Genomic DNA, 20,475 nt, shown 5'->3' with positions numbered 1-20,475 from the left:
ACTTTTATATGGTGTTCTAATTTTCGCACATTTTTATTCTATTTACTTTGTTTGAAAAATGCATTTTATTTTTACGCATTTTTACAGTCTATACTGGCAGAAATAAAAGTTCTTTCAAAATGAACGTTTTGTGTGTTCATTCCTTGCGGCAGCGATACATTTGTCTACCAATTTAAAAGAACCTTAATTAATCTAGTACTCAATTTATAGGTCTTACCTTTTCCCACAACGACGAGAGTCATAATATTGGCGGAGTACCACTTGGAGTGGAATTTCAGTAGTTCTTTTCTGACATCAATCCCTTTTGATTTTGGTATCGTTTCTAGAGTTTCTCTATTACCTGGAAAATAAATAATTGAATTATAATATTAATCTTATTAACGCTTATTTCCTTTTCTTTGAAATATACTAGTTGATTTTAGTTTTCTTCCCGTATCCGGACAAATAATGGCGGCCAAGGTCGATTATCGGTCACGGCGGTTCATATTAGGAGATCAGCAAGCTGTAAAGGACATATTACAGATCACGAGCATTTGACCCGGACAAAATATGTAAAGCCTATGTTACTCCAGGAGTCTAGCTCCTCAGTAATCAAAGAAGTTTTCAAATCGACAATATATTTCTTTATCGAGGTATGTGATGTATTTTCTTGGAGACGCTATTAAAACAGCAGTAAGTAAAAAGTAATTTGAAGATCAATGATTCATTCAGCTGGTTAGCCACGTGTCTAAGGAGGTGTTCTCGTGTAAACAGCTGTGACAGACAGACACACCTTTTTTTTTAACGACGTCATAAATCATCAAATCCCGCTGTGGGTTACGCGCGGTGAGGGAGTGTCAGACTCTTACTGACTAAACACCGTCGTGTTCCGTCGTAGGCCGCGTATGTACCAGCGCCAAGGTCATGAGCGCGAACAATCCCGCAGAAGACAGACCCACCTGTACCAAACTTGTGGAAGGGTTGTGAGGGGGAGGCTGTGCTCTTGTTGAGCTGGTCCAGCCTCCACGTGTCTGAGGAGGTGTTCCTGAACAGCTGTGACAGACAGACAGACCCACCTGTACCAAACTTGTGGAAGGGTTGTGAGGGGGAGGCTGTGCTCTTGTTGAGCTGGTCCAGCCTCCACGTGTCTGAGGAGGTGTTCCTGAACAGCTGTGACAGACAGACAGACCCACCTGTACCAAACTTGTGGAAGGGTTGTGAGGGGGAGGCTGTGCTCTTGTTGAGCTGGTCCAGCCTCCACGTGTCTGAGGAGGTGTTCCTGAACAGCTGTGACAGACAGACAGACCCACCTGTACCAAACTTGTGGAAGGGTTGTGAGGGGGAGGCTGTGCTCTTGTTGAGCTGGTCCAGCCTCCACGTGTCTGAGGAGGTGTTCCTGAACAGCTGTGACAGACAGACAGACCCACCTGTACCAAACTTGTGGAAGGGGTGTGAGGGGGAGGCTGTGCTCTTGTTGAGCTGGTCCAGCCTCCACGTGTCTGAGGAGGTGTTCCTGAACAGCTGTGACAGACAGACAGACAGACACACCTGTACCAAACTTATGGAAGGGGTGTGAGGGGGAGGCTGTGCTCTTGTTGAGCTGGTCCAGCCTCCACGTGTCTGAGGAGGTGTTCCTGAACAGCTGTGACAGACAGACAGACCCACCTGTACCAAACTTGTGGAAGGGGTGTGAGGGGGAGGCAGTGCTCTTGTTGAGCTGGTCCAGCCGCCACGTGTCTGAGGAGGTGTTCTTCTCGTGTTCGGAGTTGACGGCACTCAGTTCTCTGCCCGTCGCTGATTCCGTGAACAGGGGTGATATGAAGAATTGGGCGAAGCTGGGAAAGAGAAAAAGTATAAATAATAAAATAAACTATGTATGTGTTGGTCGTGGTAGCCTAGTGGCGAATAACCAACCTCTCCAGTATGAGGGCGCAGGTTCAATTCCAGGTCAGGCAAGTACCAATGCAACTTTTCTAAATTTGTATGTACTTTCTAAGTATATAATTATAAGACACCAATTACTGTGTTTCGGATGGCACGTTAAACTGCAGGTCCCGGCTGTCACTGAACATCATTGGCAGTCGTTACGGGTAGTCAGAAGCCAGTAAGTCTGACACCAGTCTAACCAAGGGATATTGGGTTGCCCGGGTAACTGGGTTGAGGCGGTCAGATAGGGCAGTCGCTCCTTGTAAAGCACTGGTACTCAGCTGCATCCGGTTAGACTGGAAGCCGACCCCAACATAGTTGGGAAAAGGCTCGGGAGATGATGATGTGTACACATTCGTCATCTTGCACATTGAGGAGCACTCAGTGCCTAGCGGTCGAGTCGCCGAGTTATACAAAGACTTAAAGCATGTATGTATTTGTAAATGTGATCACCATGTAGCATTTTAATTTTGTAATTTTATCCTAATATTTTTTATCTGATTCTACATGATCTTCGCATGTTTTTATCGTATGTATCAATACATGCAAACTGTAATACCTATTATGTTTTAAAAAGAGTAACCATGGAGTTTCTTGCCCGTTCTTCTCCATAGGAAGCTACTTTTGGAATGGGCAACTATAGAATCAAACCTATTCATATTTTTGACGTTCATAAGTGCTTGTAAAGGCCTAAATGAAATAAATAATTTGACTTTTTTCACTTTCGTAATTAAGATATCTACATAATATACCATAAACCGTTTTCAAAAACTGATTTTGAAGTTATAGTTGACTGGCTCATTCAAACAAAATAAACTAAAACCACAAAAACTCAATCAAGGACCAATATTTCAATGGTCAAGTAATTTTTATCTAAAGTATGTATGTATGACAGCTTTGATATAGAAAATATGTCAAAAACAGCCATACCTATTTCCAAGGTAGTCCATATCCTGATCCTCCCGAGCCTTTTCCCAACTATGTTGGGATCGGCTTCCAGTCTAACCGGATGCAGCTGAGTACCAGTGCTTTACAAGGAGCGACTGCCTATCTGACCTCCTCAACCCAGTTACCCGGGTAACACAATACCCCTATTTCCAAGGTAGTTATGTAGGTTAAAATAAATACTTACATATCTAAAGCCTTATGCAAATGTTCTGGTAGAACATCGAAGTAGTATGTAGTGTGATCCGAAGAGGTCGAAGCATTTGAAGAGCCCCCGTGTTCAGACAGAAACTTGTTGTACTCATTCTCCTGTAAAAATAAACATAAAAAGCAATTTAAAAAAAAAACCGGCCAAGTGCGAGTCGGACTCGCGCACGAAGGGTTCCGTACCATAATTTATAAAACGGACAAAAAAATCATGTTTGTTGTGCAGATGGGAGCCGCCCAAAAATATTTATTCAATTCTAGTTTTCAGTATTTGTTGTTATAGCGGCAACAGAAATACATCATCTATCACGGTTCATGAGATACAGCCTGGACGGACGGACAGAGTTTTACTCTTTGGGTACGGAACCCTAAAAACAATTTGAAACAAGATTCCGACGGTTAGAGAACCTCCTCCTTTTTGAAAGTCGGTTAAATATATGCATTGCAGTCCACTCTCTAAGGTCTCAGGTTTGATGTTCGGGTGGTGCAGAAATCGCTTTGTGGGTTTTTGTAAATTTTACAAATCAGCCTTAAGACACGCCTAAATACTTTCAGCATTAATTTCAAAAGTATAAAATAGTGCATTTACAGGAGATTTTTTAGCGCTGAATATACTGGATGGCTTCATTTAGAATTTAGATGAAACTTGACAGTTAAATCCCTACTCATATTATAAATGCGAAAATAACTCTGTCTGTCTGTCTGTTACGCTTTCACATCTAAACCACTCAACTGATTTTAATAAAATTTGGTACAGAGATAGAGTTGACCTTGAGACAGAACGTAGGATAGTTTTTTTCCCGGACTTTTGAAGAATTCTCTTGGAAACGCGATATAAGCGAACTCTACGCGGGCGAAGCCGCGGGCGGAAGCTAGTAGCTTATAAATCACAATCGTATATAAGCTACTTTTTATCCATATACGGGAAGTAGTATCCTAGTAACGGAGGTTCATAGGGTAAAAATAATAATATCGTCATACCTCAGGATATTTCTGGGTCCCCAAAAACAGCATGTGTTCGCAGAAATGCGCTAATCCCGGCAATTCTTCGGGATCGCTGAGGTAACCTGAAAAAATATACATTTTTTTTAACTATCATCATATTTACTGTGCTTATCGTGAGGGGGGTATTTGCCGTTAATCGCCACGCTCATCATTTCAAAGCTCAAAGTCGCTCAACGAGCTATGGAGAGGGCTATGCTTCTCTACGTGATCTATATTTCTCTACGTGATCGAATCCGAAATAAGGAGATCCGTAGAGAAACTAAAGTCACCGATATAGCCCACCGGATTAGCAAGTTGAAGTGGCAATGGGCAGGCCATATTGCTCGCAGAGCAGATGGCCGATCGGGTAGAAAAGTGCTTGAGTGGAGACCACGGACTAGCAAGCGCAGCGTAGGACGTCTACCAACAAGGTGGACAGACGACCTTATGTCGGTCGCCGTCGACGCTGGATGCAGGTCGCCTCCAACAGGTATCTGTGGAGATCTAAGGGGGAGGCCTATGTTCAGCAGTGGACGTCCTATGCCTGAGATGATGATGTCTTTATCTAAATATTCTCTTACATGCAAGCATTGCACACTCGGGTCGCTAGTTCATCTAGAATCTAGATAAACACTTCTGGCCTTACTACAAAAACTTAAACATTGTCTAAAAAAAGTTTGGCTGCAAAACGAACCTTATTTCAACGTCATAAACTGTCATTTTTTAGACAAGTGTCCAACATACCTTTAAAAGTTTTTGTGGTACAGTAAACTGCACATCAGTGGTAACTGTCATGCACCTTAACTCAATAGTAATAAGTACGATTTTCCTTTAAAACTGTTACCACTGACCTGAAGTTGACTGTACGACGGTTCAATTCTATGACAAAACTTACCAACATTGACGTCTAAAGCTGCCGCCGACTTGTCAGTAGTTATATCACTGACCAACAGAACTCGCAGCCGGTTCGATAGCACCAAACCCCTGAGAAAGAAAATAAAAGTATTTGAGTTCAGAGAGTATTTGGAGATAACCTGAAGAATCTTTGAGGGCTGTTCTTTAGGGTTCCGTACTCAAAGGGTAAAACGGGACCCTATTGTTTACACTCCTCCGTCCGTCTGTCTCCAGGCTGTATCTCATAAACCGTGATAGTTAGCTGTTAGAGAGTTGAAATTTTCACAGATGATGCATTTCTGTTGCCGCTATAACAACAAATACTGAAAACTAGAATAAAATATTTTGGGGTGCTTCCATACAACAAACGTATTTTTTTGCTCATTTTTGCTTGTGTGTGCATGTATGTGTACGTGTGTGTGTGTGTTATATGTGTGTGTGTGAGGGTGTGTGTGTATATATTTTTCTATGAATGCAGATGTAGTAACATACCTTGACAATATTGAAGTATTGCTACTGGATGCGTGTTGAGTGTGTGTATGTGTGTTAGTGAGTGTTGTGTGTGTATGTATTGTGCGCGGGGCGAGTTCCCGGCTCGGGGAGAAAACTGTGACGACATACTGGATGCGTCTGTGTTGTGTGTGAGTGTGACTGTTTATAGGTATGGTTTATATAGATCTAGGTGGGTTAGACACCTTACCAATATTGTAGTGTCGTGTTATCGTTGCTAGGTGCGTCTCTCTCTGTTTGTATGTGAGTGTGTTTGAGAGTCTGTGTGTGTGACTGTGTGTGTGTGTGTGTTGTATGTATGTGTGTGTGTGTGTTGTGTGTATTTGTGTCTGAATAGTCATATGCCTGAATCTAGTTGTCTCATAATAATCTACCTGTAATGTCGTTTATCCTCGGGCGACTTGACAATGTTGTCGTATCGCTTGCTGACGCCGGACGCGGCGGGCAGGCCGCCGGGGCCCACGGGCTCCATGGGACCCGGGGATGCGCGGGGCGAGTTCCCGGCTCGGGGAGAGAATTGGGAGGACATACTGGATATACTGCGTCTGCCTCCACCGTAGCTGTTGAGAAAAACAATGGTTTAAATACTGCCTGCCTGACTAAAGAACATTGGTCTTACTACAAAAACTTAAACATGTGTCAAACAGTTGTCTAAAAAGTGTGTCTGCAAAATGGACTTTATTTCAGCATCATAAATCTGTAATTTTTTAGACAAGTGTTAAACTGACGTTTAAAAGATTTTGTGGTTAGACGGCATATGTTTTTGTGCAGTTTATAGTTTCTTGTGAAATTACATTTCTGAAACGATTGATTACCAAAAGGAGATAAATTATTTTAACTAATGTAAATGACTAAACTAAATCGGCCCTTAGTCAGTCCCATTATTTTAAAAACAGGATGCATGTTTTCACTTGCATATGTTTTATGTTCTAAATGTCGAAGGACTACATCCTAATGGTGCAGGAATTCTACACTTGGTCGCTAAAATTACTCAAAGTCAAAAAATTTTCAATATCAATATAATAAATATGACATATGTTTGTAACAGATAAAGTCAAAAACGATTGGACCGATTAAAAAAATATGTGATGGTTGGAAAGCTACACCCTTATAGTAACAGCAACATGAGCTATATTTTATACCACAATGGGCAGTAGATCCCACGGGACACTGGTGAAACCGCAGGAAATCAGCTAGTATTTAATATAGACCTATAAATTACTTATGAAACATCAACAGCTAAATTCCATAATCACTTTTTAAAACAGAAGTGTTTACAATATTTGACTTAGACTATAGAGGTGGGTTTATTCTGAGAATTTGAGAAAGAGAAAGAAAGAAAATAAGAAAAAACTTATCTTACTTAGAAGACTATCATGTAAAAATATTAGAAAGATGATTTGATTCATAATAATGTTTTAATTAGTTAACTTAAAAAACATACTTATTCCAATTAAACAGTGACATGTCATTTTGTTAAGCAATTAGAGCAATCTCGGACACGTTTATTTTCCTTTTGGAAATACCGCTTTAAATGTTGCTAAGAACATAAATTACTCATAAAGAAAAACCTTGGTAAATAAAATATCAATACTAAGGCAATATTCATTCATACTGTTTAGTACCAACTCTTTACCTAATGAAAAACTACGTCATAACATTACGGAATTTTAGACATAGTTGCTGACAATGCTAGTCTCTACATAAGATAAAATTTGGACACAAATAAATAATAATATTTTGGAACTTAACCTATTCGGTGTAGCACGGTGTAACAACGGAGAATAGTAACGGATCCCCAACCAAAGAACTCTGCGTGATGCCAGCTTGAATGTGTTAACTTTAATTAATGGTTATTTAGAATTAAATTAATATTATTCAATACTTTGTAATTCATCGAAATTATCGACCAATCTCAGAATTCTGTAATGTCAGAATGTAACTCGAACAAATTGGATTGCAATTTGATTAAAGTATTTCACACCTTGTTACCTTACCGTTTAATTTGGTCGGATTATAGTTTCATCATGTCATCTTAAACGTTTGGTTATACGCAAATTTTATTTTATTTGTTTTAAATGAAAATTGTAGAAAGTTATCGAGAAGTATTTTGTGTGTATTCTCAAGGTTTTGTATGTGTTCTTAAGTTTTTGTGTTTATTCCAATATTTTTTCTTCAGAACAAAATGTTTGATAGCGACGACAGTGGTTCCTGAACGTAGGAACGTTTTAAACTCTACACTGACACACGTCAATGTCAGCTGTCGACGGAATTAACAGCTATTCCCAATATTCTATCTTAGCTCATGGTTTACTTCTGAATTTGACATTACTTGTATGGGGCTAATGTCAAAATTATATCTCTAGTAAGCATATTAACAGATAGATAGAATATTGGGAACCATCGTAACAGGGACTCGGCGGCAAGACGTCAAAACCTGTCGAAACTTGTGTTTCTGTTTACTGTTTTGGTTAGGGACACGGTATCGAAGCAAAAGTATCGATACCGTACTCATGAGTAGAATCGATAACAAAGTATCGTACTCATTAAAGTATCGAAACAAAAGTATCGATACTTCAAGGTATCGAGTACTTTTTAGATCAAAATTTGCTAGGTCAATGTCAGTCAGTAAATAATGTCAGTTTTACTTCAGTTCAGCAGGACATAAAAAACAAATGGTATTGGTACACAAATTTAATAGAATAATAGAAAAATGGAAAATGGAATGAATGAAACAAATCGAAAATGTAGCAAAAGGAAACAATATTAAGTTATTTGAGGTATGCTAAAAACTAGCAGTGTCCCACAGTTTCACCCGCGTAGTAGATTAAAGATCCCATTCCTCCTCCGTAGTCACTTAAAAATAGAAGTTTGTTGAGCCTTTTGGTTTCGAATTTTTGTGATGGTACTTCGTGCTTCAGAAAATAATCGTTCTGAAGGTACTGACGTCGCAGGGATTGATAGATATATTCATTCTCGTGCCAATTTATATAATTTTGGGAATACTACTTTCATATCTTCCCATTGTTTTAAGGGATCTACTGAAAGTGGCGAAACCTGTGCCGATAAGTAGTAGCTTAATTCATCCTTAAATTTCAGGCTGTGATGAAGATGAAGAACTTGCTTTATTATTTTGTTTTTTAGTGTGTGCCAACTTCTTATGGTGGCTCCAGAAATCAAATGTCGTTTCTTTTTTTAAGACGAATGTCTTAAAAAGTTTTCAACGAGTGAGCTAGAAAGCGCAGTTAAATTAAATTCTTCATTCGATACGATACCTGGGAAAAAGTACTTATTGAGTAAAAGTATCGAATGCAAAGAATCGAGTACAAAAGTATCGGTATCGAACTGGAATGTACTCGATACCACAAAGCATCGATACTTTTTTCGTGTCCCTAGTTTTGGTGAATCATTTTATTGAAACAAACAAAATATATATATGCGTGTTTTTGGAAAATTTGATCAAGGTAGTGTATTTTATTCCTATTTTGTGTAGTTTTAGTGATATTGGTAATGAAATGAGCCTGATAAGTAAGCAGTACGAATGATCGTTAAGTTTTGATTAAATTTTTCCTGTAATTTCTCAGTCCTGAATCCTTTGCACACCTTTTGATACACTACATTTTAAATTTCTAGACGGGTTTTTAGTAAAATTTATTTTATTACTCCTAATTTAAGTTTCCTTCTAGAGTTACAATAATAAGATTGATGTTTTGGAAAATAAAATCAATATTATTTTTCTAGTTTTCCCGCCATGGATAACTGGGCCTCCGTGGTGTCATCACATCCTGAGGTTCCAGAGCCCAAACATTACGCAAAAGCCATACATTCAGCAGAAATAATAATATCTCAAGATTTAGCGCCTTTTGAAATAGGTACGTTACATTCTCACTTTTACTAGAAACTTTACACATACAATACTGACCTGCATTTTTTATTACGGACTAGCAAGCGCAGCGTAGGATGTCCACCAACAAGGACGGACGGATGACCTTGTTAGATTATTGTATATTTCTTGATTTAAACTATCTCTGTAAACGAACTTTGAATGACAAATTATTGAATATTTTTACTGTCTCTGTAAACGCACATCAAAACGAGGGTACCTTTATTTAATTGTTTTATGTTCATTAAATTTGATATCTAAAATCTTACATGTTTAATGATTAAAATAAATATTAAAATTATCGTTATAAGTTTTAAATAAGATTTGGTGTGTTTAAATTAGTTTATTTCAATTGTGAATTTAGTTATTTGTGTATAAAGCTTACTTGTCTGTGATTGGTCAATTGTGGCGGGATAGTATGACTGTTCGAAATAATGTTTTAAAATAGTCATGGCACTTTTCTGGTGGACGTTGAGGTGTAGACAACTCACGAAAGTTAAGTATTCTTCCTGATTTATATTTTCTTACTGTGATGTGATTATTGTAATTGTCGTTTTATGTATTATTGTGCTGATGTTTAAAATGTATAGTGATCTATCGCTTTACACATGTCTTTAAGATATATTTATGCTGTACTGTGTATTACATTGGGTACCATATGGAATTATTTCTTTATGATATATATGATTTATGTTCTAATGGGTTATAACCATACAGACAGAATTGTGTTGCTGGGGAGTTTGTTCCACCACTTCTTCTTCCCAGCAAAAACACATAGGAAGTGGTGAAGGGTGGGCGTTTTGGGGGCTGTCTATTGTAAAATCCTGACGTTCTAAAAGTGCTGTTTTGCAGCCAAGTTTGAATAAATGATTTTTCATTTCGATTTGATTTTGATCATAGAAAATGTTTTATTTATTTTTTTATACCTTTATGTTTTATTCCTTGCTTTCTACACTTGTTCTTGAGAGTTCAGTAATTAAATAATAAATTAAATTGCTCTATTATGTATCAAAATCTAACATCAGAAGTGGGATAGCCCTGCCTCAATTATATTTTTTTAACATATGGCCTTGTTTCAGGATGGATACTGAGACAATCGTTAAATCAAAATAATGATGTGGCGCTTCCAGTCTTTGATCTGAAAAAAAAAGCGACAACGGTGCTACCAGGTGGTGCAACAACATTGAAACGGTCGCCAAGGATCTCACCTGGAGTAGCTTAAGAACAGTGGTTTATGTTGAATACGGCTTGTAATCGTTTGTCAGACTGGCCAAGCGGTTTGTCGAAGGTTCAGACTTAACTGTTCAAAAATCAACAGGTTTTACTCCAATTCGATTACTTATTGGCTGTAATGCCAACATTCCATCAATTCACTCTCGCCTTAATGATGTTAATGTTTCTGAACCTAGTATTGATGTAAGGGTAGATCGAGAATTAGCACGACATCGGTTGCAATCGAAGGCCATTAAATTTCAAAATCGTTTTGATGCTTGTAGGCGAAATACTACAAATTTTTAAATTTGAAAAACGATATAATTATGTCAATGTGTTTTATGTTTATATATATTTTGTATATAGTATTTTATTTTTAGTTTTTGTATGTCGTAAAGATAAGTAGTTTAAGTTTGTATATATTTAGCTAAAATAACCTAAATAAAAATGTGCTGTGTATATCAATCAAAATCATAGGCGTCATGACAAACTCGGTCCTAGATTAAGGGGTCCATATACTATAATTTGTATTCTTCCTAATGATAGGTATACTTTGAGGGGTCTAGGTAATTCACGAAATATTATTAGTGCTAAGAATAAATTAAGATTATAGACGTTGATGATAATGAGTCTGAATGATATACATTTATATATTTTTGTAATGATTGTTGTTTATTTTGTTAGTTGCTTAAAAATAAATCGATTATATATAAAATCATTGCATTAACGACTAATGTGTGGCTGTGCCTGTGGCTGTGCCTGTATCTGTGCCTGTGGCTGTGCCTGTGGCTGTGCCTGTGGCTGTGCCTGTGGCTGTGCCTGTGGCTGTGCCTGTGGCTGTGCCTGTGGCTGTGCCTGTGGCTGTGCCTGTGGCTGTGCCTGTGGCTGTGCCTGTGGCTGTGCCTGTGGCTGAGCCTGTGGCTGTGCCTGTGGCTGTGCCTGTGGCTGTGCCTGTGGCTCTGCCAATAATAATTTGTTTTATAAAGAGGTACTTCGAGAGCGAAGTACAGGTCAGTATGGCCGTGTTAGATTATTGTATATTTCTTGATTTAAACTATCTCTGTAAACGAACTTTGAATGACAAATTATTGAATATTTTTACTGTCTCTGTAAACGCACATCAAAACGAGGGTACCTTTATTTAATTGTTTTATGTTCATTAAATTTGATATCTAAAATCTTACATGTTTAATGATTAAAATAAATATTAAAATTATCGTTATAAGTTTTAAATAAGATTTGGTGTGTTTAAATTAGTTTATTTCAATTGTGAATTTAGTTATTTGTGTATAAAGCTTACTTGTCTGTGATTGGTCAATTGTGGCGGGATAGTATGACTGTTCGAAATAATGTTTTAAAATAGTCATGGCACTTTTCTGGTGGACGTTGAGGTGTAGACAACTCACGAAAGTTAAGTATTCTTCCTGATTTATATTTTCTTACTGTGATGTGATTATTGTAATTGTCGTTTTATGTATTATTGTGCTGATGTTTAAAATGTATAGTGATCTATCGCTTTACACATGTCTTTAAGATATATTTATGCTGTACTGTGTATTACATTGGGTACCATATGGAATTATTTCTTTATGATATATATGATTTATGTTCTAATGGGTTATAACCATACAGACAGAATTGTGTTGCTGGGGAGTTTGTTCCACCACTTCTTCTTCCCAGCAAAAACACATAGGAAGTGGTGAAGGGTGGGCGTTTTGGGGGCTGTCTATTGTAAAATCCTGACGTTCTAAAAGTGCTGTTTTGCAGCCAAGTTTGAATAAATGATTTTTCATTTCGATTTGATTTTGATCATAGAAAATGTTTTATTTATTTTTTTATACCTTTATGTTTTATTCCTTGCTTTCTACACTTGTTCTTGAGAGTTCAGTAATTAAATAATAAATTAAATTGCTCTATTATGTATCAAAATCTAACAACCTCATAAAGGTCGCCGAAAGACGCTGGATGCAGGTCGCCTCCAACAGGTATCTGTGGAGATCTAAGGGGGAGGCCTATGTTCAGCAGTGGACGTCCTATGGCTGAGATGATGATGATTTTTTATTAGTCAATATTAATCCGAAAGAAAATTCCTTTCTATGATCCTGTAAGGCACTCGCTCCTTGTAAAGCACTGGTACTCAGCTACATCCGGTTAGACTGGAAGTCGACCCCAACATTGTTGGGAAGATAGGCTCGGAGGATGATGATCCTGTAGGTTATTTTTAAGTTTATTGACAAACTATGTAAGTAATGAACTTAAAAGGAATAAGCTTGAAGAAGCTTGGTCTCCGGTCTAACTGGTATGCAGCCAAGTACCAGTGTTTTACACGGAGCGGCTGCCTATCTGACCTACCCAACCCAGTTACCTGGGCAACCCAATACCCCTTGGTCAGGTCCGTTGTTAGACTGTCTGTCTTCTTACGAACTGTAACTACTGTCTGTCAATGATTTTGAAATGGCAGCCAGGACCTATGTTTTATCATGCTTTCCGAAACATGGGACTAAAACAATGATAAATTATAGATACTTTGATTTTTCAGAATGGCTAGCCCAAACTCTGCTATTCAAACCAATTAATCTATTTGAGACAATATCAACAAAACGCACCAATGCAGAATGGCAGAAAACGGTAGCCGACTCCTTCAAGCTTCTGTCCAAACTTGTGGATAAATACTGGGATGTAGTGGAGACATATTACAATGATATTATTGCAGTAAGTACTTCTCGTTTTTAGGGTTCCGTACCCAAAGGGTAAAACGGGACCCTATTGTTTTTGCTCCTCTGTTGTTTGTCCGTCTGTCAACAGGCTGTGTATCTCAGGAACCGTGATAGTTAGAGCTGATATTTTCACAGATGATGTATTTTTTTGCCGCTATAACAACAAATACTGAAAACTAGAATAAAATAAATATTTTAGGGGGCTCCCATACAACAAACGTGATTTACTTATCCGTTTTATAAATAATGGTACGGAACCCCTTGTGCGTGAGTCCGTTTTATAATCTTGCTTTTGCCTGCAGTACCACTTGTGAAGAACCTGCAGAGGGTTCTTCTCTTCAGTTCCATGAATAAAAGTGGCTTTTGTCTTTTCTCAAGCTTTAAATTCCAAGTAAAATTTTGTACCATTTACGTACCATCATCTACCCAGCCTTTTCTTATAACTTCCTTTTCTAGTACATAGATATGAACCAAAAGTCACTTAAACGGATTATCATCGACTAGAACCCAACATAGTTGGGAAAAAGGCTCGGAGTTTTGTATTTATGTACATAAATAAGACTCTGAAGCTATTGAACCGACTAGAGAATGTCTTTTGCTGTTGCGTAGCTACACTTTCCCGGGCTAACATAGACTATATATTGTCCGGAAACAGGCAGTAGTTCCCAAGTGAAACCTTACAAATATCTATATATTCCAGCTATGCACATTATCGCTGGACGCTGGGACGCGCAAGGAAGCTCTCTGCTGCCTAGTGGGCATTGTGAAGCGTCCAGCAGTGGACGTGACGGAAGAGTTCGTTGCTAAACACGTCAATGCCTTAGAAGAAGCCACGTCTTGCAAAGCACCTTTGGCACAACTTGTTGGTAAGACATTAGTTGACTCTTACGTTTACTTGCAATCGTTTCCCACTAGTGCTACTTTCTTCCTTCTTCTTTCGTGTCGATGACATGTATGATGACATATAGTGAGACTACACTTTGTCAGCCCCATATGCCGCCACAGCGAGAACACGGCCGGATGCGCTTGTTAGAAGTTGGTACCCAAATAAAATAAAAAAAAATAACAGAAATCGTAACAAAAGTTTTATTTTGTTTACAAATATAACCAAAAACTCTATTACTCACTGATATGTAAACCACACTACTATTTATTACATAATCCACATTATAATAGCAAAGAACACAATTATTTTGTAGGTTACGCAAAGATTAACAAAAAAAGAAAATACTTATCTGAATATAATATTATGTAGGTACTGTCGTACCGGGAATAATTATCCTGCTCAAAATGAAAAACTGATTCGATATCACGACGTTTATTGCTTGGGCTCGAGAGGTGAAGTCACACACTTCAATATAAAAAACTTATTCTATGGAACAAACATAGATATAATATTACTAAACAAGATTGCGCACGCTCAAAATATATATTTACGAAAATGAATTCTATTCTAACGCAATAAGGTACTAAATTGGTTGCATAATACACAGAGGCAAATCCGAGCCGAGAGGGATAGTTCGAACGGAGGCTGTTTGTCTCTTTCTAACACCTTGCCAGCATAAAAAAATGTTGTGATCAAAAGTTTTGTCTTCCCAAAAACAATTGAATCACTTATATTTTTATCTTATTTTAACAATTGTAAGTCAACAAATTAATAACAATCGCATCGCAACATAAATTTTTATTTTGCTTTTTTTATTTTCTAGCGGTAACCCTGAACATTCTTGGCGCGTAATCAGCATTTAAAATTTTGTTTATATTTTTTTGTATTAAATCAATTTAAACTATTAAAATGGTGAAAAAGTGTTGCGTTTCTACTTGCAAAAGTGAATCCTATGGTGGTTGCAATATATCGTTCCACAGGTTAGCTAATAATAACATTTTCGTAAACCAAACAACTAGGGTGCCCATGAATTCTTGTAACGAGTCAAAATATGGGTGATGGATTTTAAAACTGTTGTACTATTGTTATAGCTTCTCAAAAAATGAAGAAAGGCGACATAAATGGCTCAGCAGTCTATATATGAAGTAGAAATACAAAAAAAAACAGTCTTCACTTCGAATCTTCCTGCTTTTATACTGCTAATTTCCGCTAATTATTAAAAGCCTTTATTAGTATCTTAAGGTCACAAACTGCGTAAGTTAAAACTTCAATACTAATCTGTGTTTAATAATCTTAGCAAATTCGGATTTGTCTCACATAGCTTAATCTCATAGTCACCCTATTAGAAAGGGACAGACAGCCTCCGTACTAACTGTTTCACTCGGCTCGTTTTTTGGGTTTATATGCGCAGTCCTGTTTACTAATATTATGTCTATGGGAACAAATCGAATACATTTGAAATGATTGCCCGGTCAGTATCAAAAATATCTCACGAATAAAACCTTACAAACGAAAAAGTTTCTAACTACGTTACACGAGCTACGCCCTTAGGATAAAGTCGAAACTTTATCACAAAAGCGCAGCTGTAGGCTGGCAATCATATTAAATGTCCCTACCTAAACTTAACTTAAAATTTACCTATGCGTGGAAATTAAAAACACGTCCCTCACAACGGGATAGTTTACAATAACATGTAAGTTGTTTACTTAAGTGTGCCAAACTGCACTGTAAGGAAACATGTTATCGTGAACTTTTTCAAGGCAAAACCACGCAAAAAGCCCCGAAACGTGCCTCTAGTAGCAAAGGATATTCAAAGTGAACACCCGTCCTGAAGGGATTACCTTTCAAGCGAAGAAAAACTTTGTATTGACAACTTACAACTTCGCCGGACGCTAACGTGTCAGATGAAGGGATAAGTCACCGTTATCAAAGTTTCTCACCTAACGTGATATGATTAAACATCTTACCCAATAATTATTTTTTTACAATTTTGGAATATTAAATAATAAATAAATCAAATATAGGGATCATAAATCTTCGGCAGAAACCACTGTGTCAAGCAAACACTCTTCGCGAGGCTATGCCCCTTATTGCGAAGTTGATCTCAACCTCAATTCACCATCCAAATATTTTTTTTTTTCAAAACCAAATCAGATAATAATTTTGGGATCAGATTTACAGAGCAATGTAAAAAAAAAACTTATAAAAATAACACAGGCTTGACCACATTGGTTATCTTCATCTTCCTTCATATTGAAGATGAAGTAGCTCTGCCGTGGACATCATCTTCTCACGAAGATGAAGTAGCTCACCTTCTTATCCCTTCACCGGCAATGCTCGTACAACTCGTTCCAGGTAACATGAGATTACAAAACACACATTAGAAAAACTATAAATCAATCACAATGTTTCCTATATTTATATTTATTTACATTCTGCCTATTTAAAAATTCTAAATTGCTATTAATATTACGCAGAGGAATACGTTTTTTATACTGGGTGTCTATCCTCCCCTTTGAAGAACAAAAATAATTATTTTTACTATTTTTCCTAACATTTTTCCAATAACAATAACCAGAACTCATAAACTTCGCATTATTTAATACCTTTGATGACGTGGAAGTCTTCCTAGATTTCGAAACAACACGTTTATGTCGCTTTCGCAAAACTTTATTCCGATTATATTTTGCTTTTATTTTATTTCGAAAATAAATATAATTAATTTTCTTTATTTCGTTATCAATGTCACATGTCATTTTGTCATTATTTTTGTCACTATGGTGACCCTTATCTGTCAGCATATTTGACACTAATCTATCTTTTCCGACAATGTCAGTTTTAATAAATTTTGCAATAAACCTCGTTTTTAAAATTAAATTATTTTTGGAAAAATCTATAATACAATTATTTTTGGAAAGAAAATCTCTTCCTAAAATTATATTTTGGCGAATATTTTTTATAATTAGAAATTTATGCCTAAATAAACACGAATCTATCAAAAAATTTATGTATGTTTCGCCCAGTACATGCAACTGCGCGCCAGAGACTGAAGAAGCTTCATAAGAACTGTTCTTGGTGTATTTAATGTTGAGTTCTGAAATGAACGCCTCAGATAAACAGGAAATCGACGCTCCTGTGTCGACTAACGCCCTGAACTCCTGTTGAGCAATCAACACATTAATATTTGGACCGGTCTCACCAGACTTATATTCTACTTCCGATCCAATCGCCAGCAGTTCCACAGGCTGCTCCGCATGCTGCTCCTCATCATGCTGCTCCATCTCCACATCTTTGCTGGGCGGTGCTTCTTTCTCCACACTAAAAGCATTATGTGTATTAACATGTGAACAAGGGGCATTTCTTTTATTTCCCTCGTCATAGAATTTCCTGTCATCATTCCTCGGTGGAATGACAGGCAAATTGATAATTTGATTTTGTTCTTTTCCGAACAGATATTTCACTTGTACCAGCGTTTCACGCAGCTCAGATTTGGTTGTGAAAAGCTGTGAGCCTAGTATGGCTCTGTATTTGACGATTAGCCCTTTTAAATATGTTTTTATAAAAATATTGTCGTCTACAATATTGGCCTTTGTCTGTAAGCCACACAGACGATAATAGAATGACAGTAATTCTTCTTCTTGCTCCTGTCGAGCGTTGTAGAATTTTTCTACATAATTTACATTATCAGGGAATTCTGCCCTTAATTTGTCGCATATCGTTTTATATTCAATCCCATCGACGTAATTATATTTGTAAAATGCAAGAGCGGGACCTTGCAAATATGCACCTAGTAGTAGTGCAAAATCGTTTTCTTTCCATTTATTTATCGCAGCAATGATGCGAAATTCGAAAAGAAAGTCGTCGATGGATATGTCATCGACTCCGGAGAAAAATTTTATCTCTTCGGACATTTTTCTACATTAAATAAATAAAATTCCACTTAGCTCTTTTTATTATCCTTGTTCCGATATTCTACCAGAACTTATACCCAGGATTATTCTACCAGGCTCTTCTTCCTTCCCGTCTTCGACGTCGTGTCACCACGCGACTTTTTCGCGGTAATGACCTGAAAATTATACTGGGGCTTTGGCGTCGGCGCCTCCACCAAATTGTCGTACCGGGAATAATTATCTTGCTCAAAATGAAAAACTGATTCGATATCACGACGTTTATTGCTTGGGCTCGAGAGGTGAAGTCACACACTTCAATATAAAAAACTTATTCTATGGAACAAATCGAATACATTTGAAATGATTGCCCGGTCAGTATCAAAAATATCTCACGAATAAAACCTTACAAACGAAAAAGTTTCTAACTACGTTACAGTACTCAGAGTCAGATCTAACCGACAGGGGGTAGAGTAACAACACTGTTCACGTCTCAGGAGCAAGTGCCCGTGCGCCGGTCACTCCGCCCCTTTTATACCAAGTAGTAAACAACCTCGTCACTCCACCCCACCTCTGACTACCGGTTGTGACGTAACACATACACTTAATTTTAAAATAAAGTAGACAATTTGTAAAAATAATTCTCACATTATATTAATCACATTTTAAAGTAATTAAATACCATATTTTTGTAATCACTTAACACTTATTTAAATTATTAATTTGGGAACATCTCACACGGCCATTCTGAACATTACTTCGCTCTCGAAGTGATCTTGAAACTATTCTTCATCTGATGAGTCGTTGTCCGTTAAAGCTGAAAAATAAAACATTGAACTTGTCATGATTGGTTCCACTATATGCTGGTTATAGTGTCTAATCCTTTCACCAAGTCAATTACTCCAGCAATGCAAACTCATATTTCATAACACTTCATTTCATAGGCTGGGCTGTCGTGATCAGTCCCACCATGTGCTGCATCATGGTGTCCAGACATCACACCAGGCCACCTTTGCAGCACCAAATGATTTATCATCAATGATCACCATAATTGTACAACAATATCAACATCTCACATGGCCTTGTCATTCTTGTCGTGTTGGGTTTATACACCCAACACCAAGTTGACATGTACCCCATTTTAAACCCATGTGTATTCTTAACACTCGACTCACACACATACACACACACACACAGACATACGTATCTTATTAGTGAGCTCACTACATTAACAACTACCATTCATCTCTCAAAAATAAATAAAGAATATCATACCTTGTTCAGCTATTTGGTTCTCTTCAGACCATTCGCCTTGCCACTTTCTCAGTTTTTCTTTTGCAATAACGATGTTGTGTAATCGGCCTTGTCCACGTAATCGGTACCTGTCATTCTGGAGTATTTCTATAATTTCATAAGGCCCTTTGAACTTGGGACTAAGTTTGCCGTGTCGGCGATGGTCCTGACAAACATAGACAATGTCTCCCATTTCATAATTTATATTATCTCGTCTTGTAGTGTCAAAGCGTGATTTGTATTTGTCTGCTGCCGATTTCATTTTATTGTATGCCAAAACCCTATCAGCCCTAACATCAATTATTTGATTTACATTAGACGGGCTAGGTTCCTCTATATCAGCTAGTCGAGCCTGTACGCTGGGAATGTTTGAATCACGACCAATTAATAATCTCAAAGGTGAAAAGCCTGTTGTTTTCTGTATGGTTGTATTAAGTGTCTGCTGAACTTTATGTAATGAATTCGGCCATTCTGTCTCATTATTACAAATATACTTCGGCCGTTCAGAGAATGCGTTCCTGACACCTATCAGTTAGTCACGACTAGTGATGGGCACAACATAACACTGAGTTCGTTACCGTTCCTTCAAAATGAACCGCCGCATTATTTTAAGATTATTTTCGTTTTAAATTGGCGGAATCATTTGTTTTATATTTTAGTTATTTAAGTGGAAACCAAAAAAAGGTAATATTCATATAATAAAATTGTTTTATTTATTCTTTGTTACAAGTACATTGAATTGAATGTGCGAACAGAATATTAATCAGACTCCGATTTGCTTGAGGAGGTGGTGTCTTCATCATCATCTTCGCCTACATGTATAATTATATTATTATCAATAACAGAATCAATCCTGATATCTCGGTCTAACAAAAGCCGGGTAATCAAATAAAAACAGATCGAAAACACTTGAAAAACGTGGTCTATGCGCACGAAACGACAACGGACGACTGTTTTAGCGTCACAAAATGGCGGCCCATAACGCCATTTGGGGTTACCATTTTTAATCTAAGTATAAAAATGCGGTTTGGTCATAGTTTTATTTTTATATTTCATAAACGTTATAATTAAGTCTTATAGTCCATTATTTTCCAATTCTTAAAAAGAAAATCAAAACGTATTATTTTATATTATAACTGTATAAGAACAGAT

At 37.3% G+C, this 20,475-nt stretch overlaps 2 protein-coding genes and 1 long non-coding RNA gene across 3 annotated transcripts in view; 1 reads left to right on the top strand and 2 right to left on the bottom strand.

Annotated features, from left to right (window-relative positions):
* The window catches only part of LOC124644348 (insulin-degrading enzyme), a 34,053-nt gene extending 26,658 nt beyond the window's left edge, over positions 1–7,395 (bottom strand). Inside the window, exons 1-7 of the mRNA XM_047183659.1 lie at positions 7,198–7,395; positions 5,820–6,005; positions 4,937–5,025; positions 4,039–4,124; positions 3,038–3,159; positions 1,645–1,814; positions 218–340 (exon numbers count right to left, since the gene is read on the bottom strand). Coding sequence (XP_047039615.1) covers positions 218–340; positions 1,645–1,814; positions 3,038–3,159; positions 4,039–4,124; positions 4,937–5,025; positions 5,820–5,974 — 745 coding nt within the window. The 5' untranslated portion in view covers positions 5,975–6,005; positions 7,198–7,395. The remainder of the gene's footprint in view (positions 1–217; positions 341–1,644; positions 1,815–3,037; positions 3,160–4,038; positions 4,125–4,936; positions 5,026–5,819; positions 6,006–7,197) is intronic.
* Positions 7,396–8,840: 1,445 nt separating this feature from the next.
* The window catches only part of LOC124643899, a 46,180-nt gene continuing 34,545 nt past the window's right edge, over positions 8,841–20,475 (top strand). Inside the window, exons 1-4 of the mRNA XM_047183026.1 lie at positions 8,841–8,909; positions 9,187–9,317; positions 13,080–13,252; positions 13,958–14,123. Coding sequence (XP_047038982.1) covers positions 9,197–9,317; positions 13,080–13,252; positions 13,958–14,123 — 460 coding nt within the window. The 5' untranslated portion in view covers positions 8,841–8,909; positions 9,187–9,196. The remainder of the gene's footprint in view (positions 8,910–9,186; positions 9,318–13,079; positions 13,253–13,957; positions 14,124–20,475) is intronic.
* On the bottom strand, positions 16,335–17,753 carry LOC124644349. Its single transcript, XR_006986050.1, has 2 exons — positions 16,750–17,753; positions 16,335–16,488 (listed from the first exon to the last, which is right to left on the bottom strand). It is a non-coding gene; the product is annotated as an uncharacterized LOC124644349 (long non-coding RNA).

The sequence above is a fragment of the Helicoverpa zea genome, chromosome 29, assembly GCF_022581195.2.
Source record: "Helicoverpa zea isolate HzStark_Cry1AcR chromosome 29, ilHelZeax1.1, whole genome shotgun sequence".
NCBI lineage: Eukaryota > Metazoa > Arthropoda > Insecta > Lepidoptera > Noctuidae > Helicoverpa > Helicoverpa zea.
The sequence above is the reverse complement of the archived record's forward strand: the minus strand, read 5'-3'. Positions and strand labels throughout refer to the sequence as shown.